At 44.3% G+C, this 19,541-nt stretch overlaps 1 protein-coding gene across 1 annotated transcript in view; it reads left to right on the top strand.

Annotated features, from left to right (window-relative positions):
• The window catches only part of PREX2 (phosphatidylinositol-3,4,5-trisphosphate dependent Rac exchange factor 2), a 1,250,200-nt gene that overhangs the window by 651,633 nt on the left and 579,026 nt on the right, over nt 1-19,541 (top strand). The window contains exons 22-23 of the mRNA XM_085605489.1: nt 14,132-14,252; nt 16,818-17,002. Coding sequence (XP_085461615.1) covers nt 14,132-14,252; nt 16,818-17,002 — 306 coding nt within the window. The remainder of the gene's footprint in view (nt 1-14,131; nt 14,253-16,817; nt 17,003-19,541) is intronic.

Below are 19,541 nucleotides of genomic sequence, written 5' to 3'. Positions count from 1 at the left end.
ACTTTGCCACAGTAGTCTCCTGCTGGACTACGCCAGAAAACCAGCCAAACTCATGATCCAACCAAGCCTTCTGCCGACAATGTAAGGTGTAGCTAGTCAGTACCATTCAAACATATTGTGCTGATCGGTGCTTTTGTTTGCTGCTCTGCCTGAGCTACATGGGGCTGGTATTCGGAGTCAGGTAGCACTAGGCTGTGGTCTCACAGGTCTGGCAGTAGCTCTCTAAGGTCGATGCAGTCACAAAGGCAGCATAACATGCCAATTTCCACTGCACATTAATTGTCATATGCTGCATGGTTCACTGACAGAATATCGATTGAAAAATATTGTGCCCGATTCTGATTTCGTTCAGAAAGCATACTGAACGTCTTGGGTCCGGAATGCTTTCTGGAAGACTCGGATGCGGAGAGTCCGACTGAAAGAGTACGATGCAAACCGAATCGGAAATGCTGTCCAAATTGTTAATCGTACTTGCTCGCTTGGAAAACGTAGTACATAGAGCTGTACAAATCGGGTCCAAAGGGCTCTATCTCTCCTAATGCCTAATGCAACTGATTCAGTCAGCACTAAGGCTTTCCAGGTATCGTACTTGGTCGGTCGGAACTGTGAATGATTCAGTCAGAAACAAGGGCTCCGGATCGGTTTAGGTAATTCCAAATCCAATTCCAAATCCAATTCGGAGCCCCTCGACCGAGATCGTAATTGACCCCATAAATGTAAAAAATATTGATGCAAAAATATAGAATGCAAAAATATCCACTCCCTATACTTAAACAGATAAGTACAAAAATATCAACAACAAAAAATATTGATGTTAAAAATATAGTTGTACAAAATATCGATTTTTATATGTACATAAAATAAAATCTTAAATAATAAATATATTGAATAATACAATTAAAAATAAAATAGATTTAATATACATTTGAACAAATTTAACAAATAAACTTAATTTAAAAAAAGTGAAACACATTTACATAATAATTAATATATATATATTTACTTTAAAACAATTAATAAATTAATAAATGATTAATTTTAATTTATTTTATATTTTAAAAGTAGATAAAAATGTACAAATATATATATATATATATATATATATATATATATATATATATATATATACCAAACGCAAAGGTTGCCCTCTAGGAGATGCCACACGCATCGGGGTATACACACAAATCACCGCAGGCAGTAGACAGGTAGCAGGCTGCAAGCGTTCCAATGCCATACGCGTTTCGAGCTCTTACAGCTCTTGATCACTGCCGGCAATGAGGGATACAGCGGGATTATGTGAACAACTCATTTATTCAAGTAAGAGTCCCGCCCCAGTGGGCGTCCCAAATGGCATGCTGGTAATAGTAGTTCAACTTTAGCCAATGAGGACTCAATGTTCTTTAACCAAGTGGACTCCGCTGTTACCTCATGTTAAAATAATGTTCCCTGTAGGGTGGAAAACGTTGACAGCATCCGCCATCCCTCTACCAATATATTCCTGTGGTTAAGGCCCCCTCTGCCCATGGAGCACTCGTGTTGTCAAGTGCTTCGGAACCGCTGCGACAGCGTCGGGGCATCTCCGCGGCCGGACCAGTCGCTCAAAATTCCAAACGCAAAGGTTTCTTTCCCTCTAGGAGATGCCACACGCATCGGGGTATACACACAAATCACCGCAGGCAGTAGACAGGTAGCAGGCTGCAAGCGTTCCAATGCCATACGCGTTTCGAGCTCTTACAGCTCTTGATCACTGGCGGCAATGAGGGATACAGCGGGATTATGTGAACAACTCATTTATTCAAGTAAGAGTCCCGCCCCAGTGGGCGTCCCAAATGGCATGATGGTAATAGTAGTTCAACTTTAGCCAATGAGGACTCAATGTTCTTTAACCAAGTGGACTCCGCTGTTACCTCATGTTAAAATAATGTTCCCTGTAGGGTGGAAAACGTTGACAGCATCCGCCATCCCTCTACCAATATATTCCTGTGGTTAAGGCCCCCTCTGCCCATGGAGCACTCGTGTTGTCAAGTGCTTCGGAACCGCTGCGACAGCATCGGGGCATCTCCGCGACCGGACCAGCCGCTCAAAATTCCAAACGCAAAGGTTGCCCTCTAGGAGATGCCACACGCATCGGGGTATACACACAAATCACCGCAGGCAGTAGACAGGTAGCAGGCTGCAAGTGTTCCAATGCCATATGCGTTTCGAGCTCTTACAGCTCTTGATCACTGGCGGTAATGAGGGATACAGCGGGATTATGTGAACAACTCATTTATTCAAGTAAGAGTCCCGCCCCAGTGGGCGTCCCAAATGGCATGCTGGTAATAGTAGTTCAACTTTAGCCAATGAGGACTCAATGTTCTTTAACCAAGTGGACTCCGCTGTTACCTCATGTTAAAATAATGTTCCCTGTAGGGTGGAAAACGTTGACAGCATCCGCCATCCCTCTACCAATATATTCCTGTGGTTAAGGCCCCCTCTGCCCATGGAGCACTCGTGTTGTCAAGTGCTTCGGAACCGCTGCGACAGCATCGGGGCATTTCCGCGACCGGACCAGCCGCTCAAAATTCCAAACGCAAAGGTTGCCCTCTAGGAGATGCCACACGCATCGGGGTATACACACAAATCACCGCAGGCAGTAGACAGGTAGCAGGCTGCAAGTGTTCCAATGCCATATGCGTTTCGAGCTCTTACAGCTCTTGATCACTGGCGGTAATGAGGGATACAGCGGGATTATGTGAACAACTCATTTATTCAAGTAAGAGTCCCGCCCCAGTGGGCGTCCCAAATGGCATGCTGGTAATAGTAGTTCAACTTTAGCCAATGAGGACTCAATGTCCTTTAACCAAGTGGACTCCGCTGTTACCTCATGTTAAAATAATGTTCCCTGTAGGGTGGAAAACGTTGACAGCATCCGCCATCCCTCTACCAATATATTCCTGTGGTGTATATATATATACTGATAACATAAAATCTATTAACAAACATTCTATTATACATTAAAACATTAAACTATTTAAAAGTCTTAAACTTAAATTTACCACTCCAGTCAGTGCAATAGTAGGGACAGTGTTGGATAACAGAGGGGTAAAAATTGTTATTCCCACTCCAGTGAATGCAACAGTAGGGAAAGTGTTGGCTAGAGGAGGGATAACAATTACTATTCCCACTCCAATGAGTGCAACAGTAGGGCGAAGGTTTGGATAGCGGAGGGGTAAAAATTACTATTCCCACTCCAGTGAGTGCAACAGTAGGGAAAGTGTTGGATAGTGGTGGGATACAATTTACTATTCCTACTCCAATCAGTGCAATAGTAGGTAAAGTGTTGGATTGTGGAGGGGTAACAATTATTATTCTCACTCCAGTCAGTTCAAAATTAGAAACAAACAAAATATCAACAACAAAAATATTTTAAAAACTAAATAATTACAAAAAATATAAATATATTCAAAACAAAACTTAAAATAGAAATATATTTAATATAAAATAAAATTAAAAACATATAATAATTTAATTTCATATGAAAAATACCTACAAATATTATATTAAATAAAATAAAAACGAATTTTCAAAAAAATAAATATTTTTAATTAGAAATTATTTAGAAAAAACAAAAACATTAATTATTACATACATTTACTTTTTTTATTTCCTACCCTATAACACCACACAATTCACAACCCACATCTAATTTAAAAGAAATGTAATTCCATAATCAACATAATTAATTACCTATTAAAGAAATATTATTAATTAAAAAACAAATTAAAATTCATAAAAAGTAATAGACTTCTCTCACTTTACTCCTAAAATCCCCACAACCCCCAGCTAAGATTAATCTGTAAAAGAGGTAATTACACCATTAAAACTTATTTTCAATTAAAACACTAATATAATTTAACAGCTAATTATAAAGTATGTAAAATGTTTTTACTCCCCACCCTTTAACCTAAAAAAGTAAAACCCATACACAAAAAATGTAAACAATTAGCCTTGTTAAATATCAATTAATTAATTAATAATAATGATCAACTAATTATTAAACATAAATTACTTACCACCCCTAAAATTAATTACATAATTTCCATATTAAATGTTCAATTAATTAATTTATATTAATTAACAACTAATTATTAATTAATTAAACATAAATTAGTTCCCACCCTTTACCCCTATTAACCCCACAACCCGCACTTAAAACTAATTACATTATTTCCATAATTAATTTTCAATCAATTAAGCAATATAAATTAACAACTAATTATTAATTAATAAAAAATACATTACTTCCCACCCTTTACCCATAAAAACCCCACAACCCACACTTAAAATAATTTATACAATTACCATAATTAATTATCAATTAATGAATCATTATTAATTAACAACCAATTAATAAATATTTATAAATAAATTACTTCCCACAGTTAACACTATAAAACCTCAATTAAATAAAGATTAATAAATACAAAATAATCATTAATTTATTATAATTAAATTACTTCCCACCCTATTCCCCTATAAACCCAAAACCCGCTACGGATCTTAAACACGCAAAAGTTTATCAAAATAAAATTAATAACTTCTAAAAATGTAACACATGTACTAAAAAACATAAACATTATTTATACAAAAAACATACATCACATACATTTAAAATATAAACTGAAATACTTTACACTAATTAAAAAATCTATTTTAAATATGTATATTTTTGCAAATGATATTAATGACTTCTATATTTTTAAAAACGATATTTCTTACCTTAAATTCGATGTTCTTGACCACGTAATTCTTGCTGTCGATATTTGTGTCACAATATTTTCAACTGGATATTTGTATAAGTCAATATTCTGGTGCCGATTCCGATCCGGGTCGGAAAGCACTTCGATCGAGCCGGATCCGGAGTATTTTCCGACCGAACCGGAGTCCTGCAGTCCGACCGAGCGAGTACGATGCGGCCGGATGCTGCCGGACTCGGTTCGGTCGGACTCCCATAGATGTCAATGGGAGCCGGTCGTACGACGCGTACATGGGCTCCCATTGACTGAATGGGTACGTCTCGCACAAGGGCGCCCCCTATAGTGGGTACGCGTCAGTGCCATCCGGCTGTCCGATGCGTGCATCGTACTGGCTCGGTCGTAAATCGCATCCATTGCACGCCACGGTTAGCTTGCGACCGAGACGTACGGAGCGGTTAGGACCCGGAAACGACTCGGTCGGTGAATTTCACGTAGCTCGCATCATACTTGTTCGCTCGTACAGCTGTATGAGTCGGGCAGAAAACACATGTACGGTTCGTAGTTTTTCTGTCCAAATCGCGTTCGGTGCCCTTCCGTCCCGGATCGGAATCGGCCCCTTTGTGTGCTTACCCTTCTGCATAAAGGCATAAGGCTGTGCAGTTGAACTGGACTGTCAACTCTGAAAGGTTAAAGTTCTTGCTGAATCTAACCAGAATCAGCCTGGGATGGGTAACAAAAAGAAAGTAAGTAAACAAACTGATTGGTTCGAAAACTCTAGACAGTCTGTGACTCTTACAAACGTCTAAGTACGGGGCTGCTTGAAAAGTGGAACCCCTTGGCCAGAACCCACTTTGCCCATTCCATAAAATGTCTCTGAGGGTGCCTGGGGAGCAGGGTTGGGAAGTAATGGCTTGACCAGGGCAAGGGTTACATGCCCCCAGTTGCCTTAATAGGGGGGTTTGGGCAGAGGCTGAGGATCAATGCCAGGCTGCAGTTGAAGCCCAGCCCCAAAGCAATTTAACTGGCCAGATTTTCTGGCCGGTAAAGTCGGGCCCATTGTTCTGGCACCTAGGAAATCTAGGTTGATGAAGTCTTTTAAAACAAAATCATGTGATTCTGCCAACATTGGAAAGCATTCATTACTTACTTCAAGACCAAAATGCAAAATAATTTGTGACAATCTCCAACCCAACTGCAAGAAATTCCCTTTGCCCTTCAATGGTACAATCCTCCCAATTCATTTTCCATCCAATGGTGCTATTGTGAATCTTCTGGCCTGCAGGCAATCGTAAGATGACAGGTTGCCATGGAAATCATGCTAATTTTTCTTCCTTAGGAAACACAGTAGCACTCAAATATCCTGGAATTGCTACGTTCATCTTTGAAAGGATGCAGGGGTGTAGCTAGGGGGAGGCGGTGGGGGCGGTCTGCCCCATGCGGCACTATTTTTGGGGCGGCAACCGCGCGGCACTGGTGGCCCGTTGCAGCGGCCTTTATAATTTATTTGGGGACACTCACTGACACTACTGTCAGTCATTACAGTAGTGTCAGTGTCCCCAAATAAATTATAAAGGCCGCCGCCACCATCTAGCATAGGCCCGTAATGTCGCATGAACTGCGCGTCTGGCGGAGGCATCCGGGTTCATTGTGCGCGCCGGCTGGGGTCCGGATCTGTTGGGACACAAAGTAGTGCTTGCGCTTCCTGTGGAGTGGACGGCGCTGTGCAGCGGAGCTTGGGGTGCTGTACCTTGGGGTCTCCTGGTGCTTGCGAGGACGCGGGACATTTAAACCCGGAGCACCAAAGACGTCATCAGCCCACAAACAAACAGCTGCGAGAAGGAAGCGCGTGCACCAACGATGTCAGGGGCTACGCGCTCAGTGCCTCCTCATCAGCGACAGCCATTCAATCCACGTGACCTGCGTTGCCGCACGGAGATAAACCACAGATGAGCGAGAGCTGCTGAATTCATTAGCAGTACAAGTGGTAGCGAGACAGCGTGCTAAAGAGGTGCAGGAAGAGTGGTGAGAGACAGAATGGCGATATAGCGCAGCCATTCACCACTGTCAAAGACTTCCTAGCTTGACTCATAAAATGAAAACCCAAGGTTACCACGTTGCAAGCTTCCATCACTAACAGATTATAGTCACAGCATGAGCTGCGCTTCAAGTTTCCCCGATGTAAACCCAACTAGCACCCCGCTTCATACCTGGGTGTGGAAAACCCTCCCTGGAAATAGACACCTCAAGGCACAAGCAAAGAGGCAGTGCAGACTTCATTCACACAAATCTGGTGAATCATGAGCAACAGCATTGGAAACGTCCATCACTGAAAGAACAGGCAGAACATGTGGGCCCGCAGTCCAGTTCCCTTCACTTACAGAACAGGTATTTAGCATGGATACTACCCTTATACCTTTCTTGGGAGACCGCTTATGTGCAATCCAGGGTCAAGTATTTCAAGTTTGCTGTATCCGCAGAACCAGGAGACGATCAATCTTCCCTCACATAAAGAGCATGTGCACTACCAACAATGGCGCTGCAAGCTTCCCTCACATGCACAAAAACAGGCACAGCATAGACCGAGCCCTCTCCCATGCCCACAGGACAGGTGCAAGCTTAACCAAGGCTCGCTGAATATTTGGTATTCCCTCACATGGAACAGGTAGAGCAGTGACAGCTACGCTGCAGACCATCCTCACACACATAATTAGAACAGGATGAGCAGGAACACTGCAAACATCCCCACACAGAATATGCACTGAACCAGGAGGGCAAACATCCCTCACATACAGACGAGAAAAGGCATGTGTTGCCACAGGGACATTTCTCTGACTCACAGAAAATGTAGAAGCATGGGCATTAGCTTTTCTAGATTTCTAGGGTCACAAATTATGTCCATTACAGGACCCAGTAGTGTACGTTTCTGGCTCACACAGGACAAAGAGCAGACCAGTATCCCCTCACACAGACTCACAGAATAACAAGCAGATCTGATGTGGACAGCGGCACTGCAAGCTTCGCTCGGATTCACAAAAGGTTCAGTATACAATGGGCCGAATCTGCTCAGGCAGGGCTGGCGCTAGGCATGGGCAGCAAGTGCCCTGTGCCTCGCACTCAGCACACCAACATGGAGCCTCGCAAGTGTTCCACCGTCTTAGGCCTCGCACCTATGGTGCAGCATTGTGAGGCCCAGGGAAGTCTGCCCAGTGCTTAGTTTGTAAAAAAACAGAAGCGCCAGGTCCCTCGTCAGGAGGCCACGGTAGCTTGCACCATTCTTTGTCACTGTCAGCGCCGCCAATCGCAGTATCTACATAACTCCTAACCATCACTCTGGTGCAAGTGTGGCAATTCAGACTGATTAAGGCCCCCAAAGCTTGGGAGGTAGGAATGGCTTGGGAGGTAGGTATTAGTTGTTTACAATGTATATTGAATTAGTAAACAAGTGTTTTTTGTATTCATTTTTAAATTACACAAACAGCGCCGCAATGTGGCAGATGTTATAAGTGCTGTTGTTGGCAATTAAGTGCCGGTGTTGAGCACCGAAAACCAGAGGCTCAAATTAAGCACTGAGTCCACCTCTCTCCTGGGCCTTGAAGGCATGTGTAGTGCTGCAAGGAATAGCGGAAGAGAGGCCCACCTCTCCTGTGCTTCACAGTACTGGGCCATGGTTGCAAAACCCAGAGGAGGGGCCCCTTCTCCCCTGAGCCTTTCAGCCTTGCAGCCCCGTCAGCTTTTGGCAGGTTTTGCCTGTGACTAGGGATCTCTTCCACTTCCCACTCAAAGACAAAAAGTGATGCCCATTATCCCGCATTTTGGTACCTGGTAGTTTTAACCACTTGAAAAGACAAGCAACTCTCTCTCTCTCTTTCAGACGCTGATGAGCTCTGAAAGAGATACTTGTCAGTGGCAGAAAGGAAGGCATTGCAGCACAGGAGGGGGTCATGCTCCATGCAGGGTCAAGAGCACCTTCCATTATTTTGATGCAAATAGCCTTGAATTAGTAAATTAAACCCATTTTTTCCCTTCAGTTTTTAGATAGAGCAAACTTAAACCAAAGGTATTTGAGTGCTTTACATGAGCACCAATTACATTTCACAAGGACATATTCCTTTTTTTAGGCAGGGAGGGATTACGTGATTTGCCCAGGATCACAGGATGTTGAGCCTGATTTTTCACATCCAAAGTCGGCAGCTCTGACATAAAGCTACATCTTCTCCCCTCCTGTCCCCATGCTCAGAACCTGCCCGGTGTGTACGCTCTTAATATCTATTTTATACATGAAGCCTGTTTCAAAATGCTGACATATTGCCAAATCAGTGGAGGAGGAACAGAAAAAAATTATTTTTCTAGGATCAAACAGTTGGTTACATTAGTAGAACCAGGACTGCACTACACTCCTGCTTGGGGAAAGGCTCTAAATTAACCACTGTACTGCATTTAGTTGACTATACCATACAACTAAGCACCCTCTTTTGTCTAAGGTAATATTCAGCCCTTTTTTAAATCACACTGACTAGTATTTTTTACATTGAATTCCAAAAACTGCCTATCTTGCCAAAAAGGGAGCAGTAGAGCAATACATTTAGAAAAGTGATTGACCAAGATCACACAATTTGGCCAAATGGGAGGCCGAGAATAACATCTCCATCTTCTGGTTCCACATTTCCAACTAGTTCACCAGACCACAACTGGGGTGTCAGTGATTCTGTTGGCAAGGCAAAGGGACTGCCCCTCTGAGGGAATACTCACTTCGTTATGGGCTTCCCAACTTTAGAATACAGTGCTTATTTACATCAGAAAGCTAAGATTAGATGTCAAATATCCATGTCTAAAGCATATCCACTAGGCCAGATCCTGTGGCAGAGGGTACTTATTGGACTGTGTGCGTGGTAGATACTAATATCTACCACTGGTGTTTCAAAGCTTAAGACTATTTCATTCCATTTAGGTATTAGAGTTCATTTTCTAAACTTGCCGTTCAAAATTTGCAATAGCAAGCAGTCAAGGCTAACTCCAGGAGGCATTAAAAGGATTAGAACTTAAATATAGGATTAAGAGTAATTGAGCTTAATAAAGTCAATCTCCAGCTGAGTTATCTTTTAATATGGCCTACTTTAAATGGAGGGATTTAGAATGAAACCCCGCTAATCCACTATGTGACTCATAGTTTCCCTGTTCCCCAAGACACAGCTTCTGGTGCCTCGCCCTCTGCACACACACAATCTTTCTCCACACGTGCAGTGTGTCTCCAAAGGCACAAATTGTACTGTGAAGTGATAACGGAAAATGGGTCCCCCTACTCAGCCCTCACAGCAATGTCTGGAGACCAAGGCTGTGAGGCCTAGGGAAAGAGACTCTCCTCTTCTGGGCCTTGCATTACCAGACTATGGATGTGATTCCCAGGGCAGTAGGCCACATCCAATGGGCCTTGCAGCACTAGACCATAGCTGTGAGGCCAAGGGAATAGGACCAACCTCCCCTGCGCCTCGGCTCTCTGGATCATAGTGGGGTAGTCAGAAGCGGGAACACCCTTCCCCTGGGCTTGCAGTGCTACACTATTGTTGCAAGGCCCATGGAAGAGAGCTCTCCTATTCCAGGTCTCCTCTCCTGGGTCTTGCAGCACTAGACCATGGTAACGAGGCCTAAGGGATTGGAAGCCCCTACCCTACACCTCGTAGCCATAGTGTAGGAAGTGCAATAGGACCATGGTCTAGTGTGGTTATGGATCCAAGGCACCCAGATTATGATTGTATTTTACTGTCCAGTCAATGACCAGAGGGTAGTGGGAAGAAACAATTTACCTTGCTTGCACGATGGCCCATGGCAGCATTGCTACACAACTGGTCCCGCTCTCTTGCGCCTCATAGCATGATCCAGTTCTGCGAGGCACAAGAGAGTTATCCTCTCCCCTGGACCTCATAGCCATGGTCCAGTGCTCTGAGGCCTACCAAAGCAGAGTGGCAGGGTGCAGGATTGTTCTTCATTTTAGATGTTTGTCCTGGATCCTACTGCAAGCTCTTGTTGGATGCCAAATTTCTAACTTTTTTTGCTTGCCAAGGAACTGATGTAGGCAAGCAAGATAATCAATACTGGGTGCAAAACAAATAGATTAGCTGGGAATCCTGGAAGCAGCCCATCCCAGTAGTAAGTCACAACACTGACTCTGGGACCAACCACTATGCAGAGTTGGCCAGCATGACAACTGGGAGGCAGGACGTGTACCTCAGGACTAATATAATGTATTTCCATGTGGTATAGAACTTTAAAATAAATACACTTATTTTATTAGTTTTAATATTTATATTTTTATTGTTTTACTGATATCCACACCAAGAAAATTGCTTCTTGCAAAGCCGCTCAACAATAGTCAATTGATTGGACTTCTTGTGATGTCATTTCCTGTGATTTGACGTGGATGCAAATTAGAAGGGGCCCACACATTCCCTTCTGCCCGGGGTTCCTAAAGCCCTAGAGCCGGTTTTCCTCAAACACATCGCAAAGACAGCCAGAGAAGCAGCCAGAAGTGTAACATGTACAGCACAATTTGTAGCATTACCATCTTGCTTAATTGACTGAGAAAAAGTAACTAGACAGCAGTAGTGCAGGCTTTTCACCCAAATACAGTTGCAGAAGCACAAATGTCCAAAGAAAATCCCACTTTTGGGTTCTCCACTGCAGAGAAGATGTATAAAATGTAGGCCTGACGTAACCTTCCAGGTGAGTGGTATTTATTGTTGGCGTTCCTCGCGCTATTGTGTTGAGCCAACCTCTAGAGTATGAAAGGGCTGGAGGCAGCTGTCCTAGTCATGCTGGAATAGCCTTTTACCATGTTCTATTCTTGGTTCCTTTGAGGTGTAATCCCTATCAGGATAGTAGGTGGCGTTTGTTCTTTGGAGACAGAGGTTCCGTTAGTACTGCAGTCATAGCCTTTTCCATGTCATATTCTTTGTTTCTTTCAGGTGTGACTCCCATCTAGTTGGCAGGCGGTGTGTGTGTCCTGTTGTTTTGTCCACAAAAGGCTGATGAGGGCATAGTGTGAAGTCTTCAGTTCCTTGTGTCTTAGTGTTTGGTCTCTGGGCAGGAGAATCCCAGGGTTTGAATAAGGGAGTGAAACCACAAGTCAGTGTTGCAGGACTTTTCACTGTAGCCTGGTAGGCAACAGAAATAATGTAGGGTGTAGCCTTGGACCGTGTCATGTATGTGCATGTAACTTGCATGATCAGGGTAACTATAAGCAGCGATACTACGTGTCTCTCGGACCTCTTTCAAGTGCTCGTCGTCCTTCCCCCACCCCCTCCCCCCGGGGCGGCAATCTGAGAGATAGCCCCTGGCGCCACAAGCTCTAGCTACGCCACTGAAAGGATGTTGTTTCTGTAGGATCCTAAAGGATGATACTTAACCCAGCAAGACACACAGAGTGGATTCCTAAGAGCTAACCAACTACTGACCCATTTTGAATTTCCATTTCCATCAAAATTATGGAAGGAAAGATTGATCAACAATTAGAAAAATGTGGAAAATTGTAGTTAATCTTCCATGACGTCATTTTATTTTGAAACTTTCTAAAAGTACTAAAACCACATGGTTTGAGGGTATCAGGGGAAATATCCAAACCAGTCCCCTACATTTCTTATTGAGGTAAAACAATAAAGGTGCCGATTACGATCCGGTAAAAAAATTCCCCGTACGACTCGTATCCGGTCTTTTTACCGTACGAATCGTACAAGTGCCGTACAAACTGCCAATTACGATTCGCATGGGAAAAAGTCCATACGAATCGCATTGGGAATTATTCCCCACACGTCCTCGGGTCGGAAAATGTGTCCAACACGGCCACGGACGATTTACCGTACAAATGTGAAAAGTGAAGTCCGACCGCGGAATTACGATCCATCCCGTGCGTCCGATGTTACAACCGTATGGTAAAAACACCGTCCGCACCGAACTCCCATAGCAACCATGGAGACATGTGCCCGCATACGCGCCGACCCCCCCCAGCCCCCGTATGTACGCGCCGACCCCCCCCAGCCCCGTACGTTCGTGTCGAACCCCCCCGTGTATGTACACCTGTGTACGTGTCGAACCCCCCCGTGTATGTACACCCGTGTACATTCGAGTCGTACCCCCACCCATGTATGTACGCGCTGGGGGTACGCACCGTACATACACGGGTGGGGGTACGACTCGAACGTACACGGGTGTACATACACGGGGGTTCGACACGTACACGGGTGTACATACACGGGTGGGGGTACGACTCGGACGTACACGGGTGTACATACACGGGGGGTTCGACACGGACATGGGTGTACATACACGGGTGGGGGTACAACTCGAACGTACACGGGTGTACATACATGGGGGGTTCGACACGTACACGGGTGTACATACACGGGGGTTCGACACGTACACGGGTGTACATACTCGGGTGGGGGTACGACTCGAACGTACACGGGTGTACATACACGGGGGGGTTCGACACGTACACGGGTGTACATACACGGGGGGTTCGACACGTACACGGGTGTACATACACGGGGGTTCGGCACGTACTCACGGGGGCTAGGGGGTACGGCACGTACTCACGGGGGCTGGGGGGGGTCGGCGCATACTCATGGGGGCTGGGGGGGGGGGGTACGGCGCGTACCGGGCCCCCTAATCTGGTCGTTTCGCGCCGTACTTCGCTTTTCCGGCACTTTTTGGGTGCCGTGAAAATATTGCCGTCCGGACTGCTGTCGGTTCGAATCGTACTTCCTGGGTCGTGAAACGCTGCCTGAAAGCGTCCCGACGTCACGTCGCAGCATTCCCGGATCACATTCGTATGTATATTTTCGTCGGTCGGTGTTTTTTACGATTCGTACGGAAATGGTGTTTCCGTGCGAATCGTAATTCCATGTTTGTACAGTTTTACGACCGGGTACGAGTCGGACGGAGAAAACGCTCCGACCGACGGTTCGTACCCGGTTTTTCGAGGATCGTAATCGGCACCTAATTGTACACTACAATTTTCCAAATTTATTGATTATTATAAGGTCTAACACGTTGCAAATATAACAGGTAGTCGTGAAGCGAATCTTATTGAATATCCCAATGCTTTAGAGTCTGGCACAACTCCCAGCAGCAGCAAATTATGCATGTGTTTGTAATAATGGCGTGTGCTGCTCCCTTAGTGCTGCTTTTGAGGCAGCCATCTTGCGAGAAGTCACCGGCCCCCAATATTGTTCCTTCTTTGCCATGTATGGCCAGTCCAAGTCTGGCGTGTGCCGTACTATGGTGATATTATTGATTTTGATGCAATCTGATATACACATTGCTAAATTATTTTACTATAAAATAGATGCCACTCAAAGTATCACGTGGAAATTTATCTTGCATGTTTTCTCCCCTCACAGTGTGACTCCATACAGTGGGTGTACAATAGCGTGGAAAGTGCCCAGGAGGACCTTCAGAAACCAATGATTGCCAAGCCTTCGGGCGATGAAGGAGGCGACGCTTTTGATTCTAAAGTGGAAGGTATGCTTTTTATTTGTAACCTGCTATGGTGTGTACTTTGTCTATTTCAGTTATCAGTCTGTAGTGCACATTTTTTAGATCATTAGTATTGTAACTCATGACATACACAAGGAATGCTGAATAATATTTACAGACAGGTATGAATGCTTCTACATATGTATTTGATAGATAAAAGAAGAAACTGAATCATAGCTGAAATTAGGAAACAATGTCACAAATACATTTTGGTACAATTTTACAGACCGAATTTGAATCAAACATCTGCGTTATAGGTTTGGAATAATATGATTACACTACACCAGCTTATTAGTGTGTAAAATAACTTTATTTTGTCTTTATGTAAAGATAACGCTCTTTTGTAAGAAACAACATTTTGAGTATGTTGATATGTAAATGTAGGGGTACTTCTTTAAGATGCCCTGTGATTCAATGGATGTCTATTGAATTTTTAATGAGAATTCTCTAAAATATCCCGTCGTCTCCAGCAGTTCTTCTTCAGATTTGTAAATCAATTATTTGTTTTGCTCATCATAAAGATTTAATTTTAAATATCTCACTTAAAAATTCTGTGAATTTCTCTCCAGTATTTAAGATTTTACCTACCATTTCACCAAGAAAGAAGTGGTAAACCAGAGATCTCAAGCTATCGACTGGTCCCCTCTTTTATTGTACATTATGACTGAAATGATGGAGCATTTACCATTTAACAAAACATATGTAGAGACGTTTTTATACTAAGATGATTTCTGGTGAGGGCCTTCACGCCCTAAACCAATTAGTGATGCTAGAGAACTTACATAGAGATTAGGATGAGTAGGAACAAATCTCCCAAAAGCAGATCAGTAACACACACTACAAGTGGGCCGCCCTGCTGCTTAACGTGTCCTGCAGGTCAGAAGTTGGCCTTTGAAGATTATTTCTCTGAAAAACATCAGAAGTGATATGAAAAGTATACACTTATTCGCCCTGACACCATTAATACATCAGCCAGCTGTTTGACATTATCAGCTAAGGAAAATCAAGCAGCTAACTGTGTTAAGAAAAGCAGAAAATAAAAAGGTAATGAATTACTTTAGTCTCAGGAGGATGACTAGGATGTTATTGTATCAGTTTTAGGCTGCCTAAGGTTCCACGACGGGAAGCATAACTGTTGCTGTAGTAAGACGGCTGGAACATGCAGTGCTTTGCAGGTCATGAGTTCGAATCCCATTGAGACCAAATCCACCTTGCATCCTTCCAAGGTTAGCAAATTGAGTACCATAAAAATTGGGCAACACCTGATATTTATAACACTCAGAACTAGGAGAAGTGTGGTATGAAGCATTGTATTAAAAGTTATTAATATGCTGAATATGCAGCGGTTTCTTGAAGCATGAGTACTAGAATGTTAGAAACACAAATAATTTCAAGAAGAGGAAGTTACCTTCAAAGTGATTAATGAGGTGGTTTCTAGGATGCGGAATACTAAAGCACTGTGTTTAGACAGAAATTAATGCAGTGTTCATAATTTATGAATATTGTTTCAAATATCATTTTATGGACACATAGATGCAAATTATCTCAATTTAAAGTAGAAAAATTGCTAAGTCATAACACATTAACGTAGAATGAAAAGTCAATAAGGGCTTGACAAGTTCAATAAGTACATGCATGATACATGATAATATCTCTGCTTTTTAGTTTCTTCTTTATATTTTCGTACTTCATCAAGATACCGTGAGACACTGGATGGCGCACAGGCCTAGGGCTTTTGGCGAAGAATAATTCAATGTCTAGGAGAAGCGTATTTGATCAAATACGCTTATATAGTAAGCGCTTGGTGTCTGTGGTTCCCGAGTGTCCACGGAGAGCTAACGGTGCCCCGGTAGTGATGGGTAACCCGGGTAAAATCAGGCAGTGGTTTCCAAAATAGCCCCAAAGCGGTTATTCCCTTGGGCTATTTTCCTCTCGATCGTGCAACAGACAGGTTACTTCCACGGTGACAGTGCCATGAGGGCTTCAAAGTAATTTTCTATGACGATATCCCCGCCCTCAATGGGGTGAGAAGACCCCTCACTGTAGCGGAAGGGGGGCTGAGTCAGATGTTTACTCTGGCAGAGTCAGCAGAGCCTCTGCCAGTATAAACACAGCACGTCCACTCTCTAAATAGAACAGGGGAACCGTGAGCTCTGTATGGTGAAAGGACTTCCGGTTTACAGTGGCCCTCCAGCTCTGATGAATTGAGGCCTCCATTTTGAAACATTACAGAATGCGCGCCTGACCTATAATACCTCCCAAAGCCCAACACGCACCACCAACGTTAAACTCATGAGGGTGATTACTGTAAGGATGGAGGGATTTCCAGTCACAAGCTCCAATACACTGCAATAACTCTACTCCGAATAATTTTGTGAGCAACATAAAGTTAATGGATGCCTTTATCTGGGTATATTTGTTTTGGATACGCTTAGCCAATATATCATTAATGTTGTGTATATTTTGCATAATAACGCTTCCATGGAATCAACGTTTCTGTAAAAGAAGCCTGAAAGCCAATGGCACAACCTTTTTCTTTTCTTCTTCCAGAGGTAATTGACAAGTTCCACACAATAGCAATACTCGATGGGAAGAAGGACCACGTGAGTCTGACCGTTGATAACGTTCACCTTGAGTATGGGGTTATTTACGAGTACGATAGTACAGCTGGAATAAAGTGCCACGTGGTGGAGAAAATGATTGAGCCAAAAGGATTTTTTACCTTAACTGCTAAGGTATTAGACATTTTTAAGCTTATAATGTATTTTATGGTATACCTACAATTTGTTTCATTGAGATTTTGTGGTCTATAGCATTTCCTTTTTCCCTTTATGAAGCAGTTGTTTTAATTTTCTATTAAATGGGGTTTTCTACTGTTGGTAAAGTCAGTGAAAATCCTGTAATATATACACATTCTTTATTCTCCTAGCCCCAGTTGCAAATGACGTTCATTTAATTTGTGCTTCTAGTGTAGCCATTGGTTGTGTGCATTTTGAATAGGGCACTGTACAATTAATAAAAATAAGTTCATGTTTTGATAAAATATGTCAGTTATGCAAGTGCTGGTGTAAAAACATAAACAATCTCACCAGCATTTTTCTTAGGTAAAAATGCCTTCTCTTGAAATGGAAAATGGAAGTCACCACCCAGCTATTCCAAACCCTATCAAATTGTTAATTTGAGAAAAGGATGCGAGTTCTGTCTCATTAAATAAGTATCTCCACACAAGGGCCAGGATGCTCCTAGTGATAATGCATATAGAGTACGGAGCAGAAGGTTGGCGTTATGTGGCAGGGATACAAAAGAAGAACATGTCTATTGGGATCAATATGTCCGAGGCATATGAGCTGCAGATTACACACTTGTGCATAGGTCGCCATCTGGTGTTGGGCCCGGATGTTTGCAGTTGTTTTTCCTCTTGGAAAGTATTTGGAAGTCACGAGGTCGGTGACTCCTCCTTTGGATCGTATTGCGCATGGGCTTCGGCTCCATCCTCAGATTGTTTTTTTCCGCCATCGGGCTCAGATATGATCTTCGCGCTCCGGTTCCAAACAGGTTTCCAGTTCAATCGACGCGCAATCCTCACCCCAATTCACGGTATTGTTTCGATCGCGATCTCCACACTCGGCACGGCTCTCATCGATCAAAACCTTCGATTCCAGTCGTCAACGCCGGCCTTCGGGCCTACCCAAGCTCCGGTCCTGGCTCATGGAAAGGACTCCCTTCAAGAAGTGCCCTCGATGTGGGTCCAAATTCCCCCACACCGATCTCCACGAAGTATGCAATCTATGCCTCTCCCCTGAACACGAGGCTCGAGACTGTCCGGCGTGCAAGTCCTTCCGGTCAAAGAAAACTATTCGAGACCGAAGGGCAAGAAGAACCATGGCACACTCGTCGACGGCGATTCCAGATGACATCTTTGGAGAGGGCGTCGATGCTCCAGAGGAACACCACACCGACGAGGGCCTCGTCAGCGCTTCCGAAGCTGACGATTCAGATGATGAGGACATCACCCCGGCACAGAGGGTCGGGAGTACCAATTTGCCCCCCCCACACCCTCGCCGGCACCCAAAAAGGCTTCGGTCACGCCTTCGCCCACCGGGCCTAGGTAAGACCAAAGACACTGCTTCCCACACCGCACCTTCGGGACCGGTAAAGAAGCCTATTACGCCTTCAGGCGGCTCGGGCTCGAGCCAGCCCACCGTCGGTGCCAAAAACCATTCCTCCGCACCGACACCGAAAAAGAAAATGGCCTCCTCTTCGGCACCAAACCCCATACCGAAACACTCGGTGCCGAAAACCAGTTCCAGCTCCTCGGTACCGACTCCATCTTTGGAACCGACGAAAGCACACAAGGCCACCGGCACCGAGATCTCGAAGTCGAAACCCATCTCGGCACCGACCAAACAAAAAGCCCTTTCCAAGCCGCATACTTCTAAACAGGACACTAAAGTAAAAAAAACAACGGCCCGGATGCCTTCGGCGCCGACGGATAAGCCACCTTCGGAAGAACTCTTTACACCGGATGCCTTGCAAAAGACATTGACCAAGGATCCCAAAACCGGACATTTGATGCTCAGCATCAAAAAGAGACAGCTGGAAATACCTGCCCCAGCTCCCCCTCCAAAAAGGAAGGACTCTGCTACGTCACCTTTCAGAATACCTTCCCCAGCTCGTCCACCCCTCCACCGTCCCCCCCTCCACCTTCTCCCTCTCCACCCCCTTCTCATCACTCCCCAACACACCCTCCGGATGATGATGATCATGACAACATATATGATGACATAGGGGACGCACCCCATGACTCACCTACAGGGGACCCCACTCCCACAGGCTCTCCAGACCCATGGGGTGACTATAACATCCCCGACATCCTTAACGTCCCTCAAGATGATCTCTATCCTTCGAGACCATCCCCACCAGAAGACTCATTGGGGTTCAACCATTTACTCCAGAGGGCTGCACACTATCACGGGGTAGATCTCCATACCGACCCCATGGAGGAGGATTTCCTCCTCGATACTTTCGATACAACGCATAGGACCACCTCCATACTGCCCATACTCAAAGGGGTTATAAAACATGTGCCAGAGGTCTTTAAAGACCCAGTCAGAGCCAGGGTCATTAACCCGCGCATCGAGAAGAAATATAAAGCCGCCCCTACAGATTCCTCCTACATCAGAGGGCCAGCCCCACTAGATTCCCTGGTAGTGTCCACAGCACGAAAGAGGGCCAACTCACAGGCGTCAGGCGAAGCACCACCACCTGACAAAG

The sequence above is a fragment of the Triturus cristatus genome, chromosome 5_1 (assembly GCF_964204655.1).
Source record: "Triturus cristatus chromosome 5_1, aTriCri1.1, whole genome shotgun sequence".
NCBI classification, from domain to species: Eukaryota; Metazoa; Chordata; class Amphibia; order Caudata; family Salamandridae; genus Triturus; species Triturus cristatus.
This window is presented reverse-complemented; position numbering and strand designations above follow the sequence as displayed.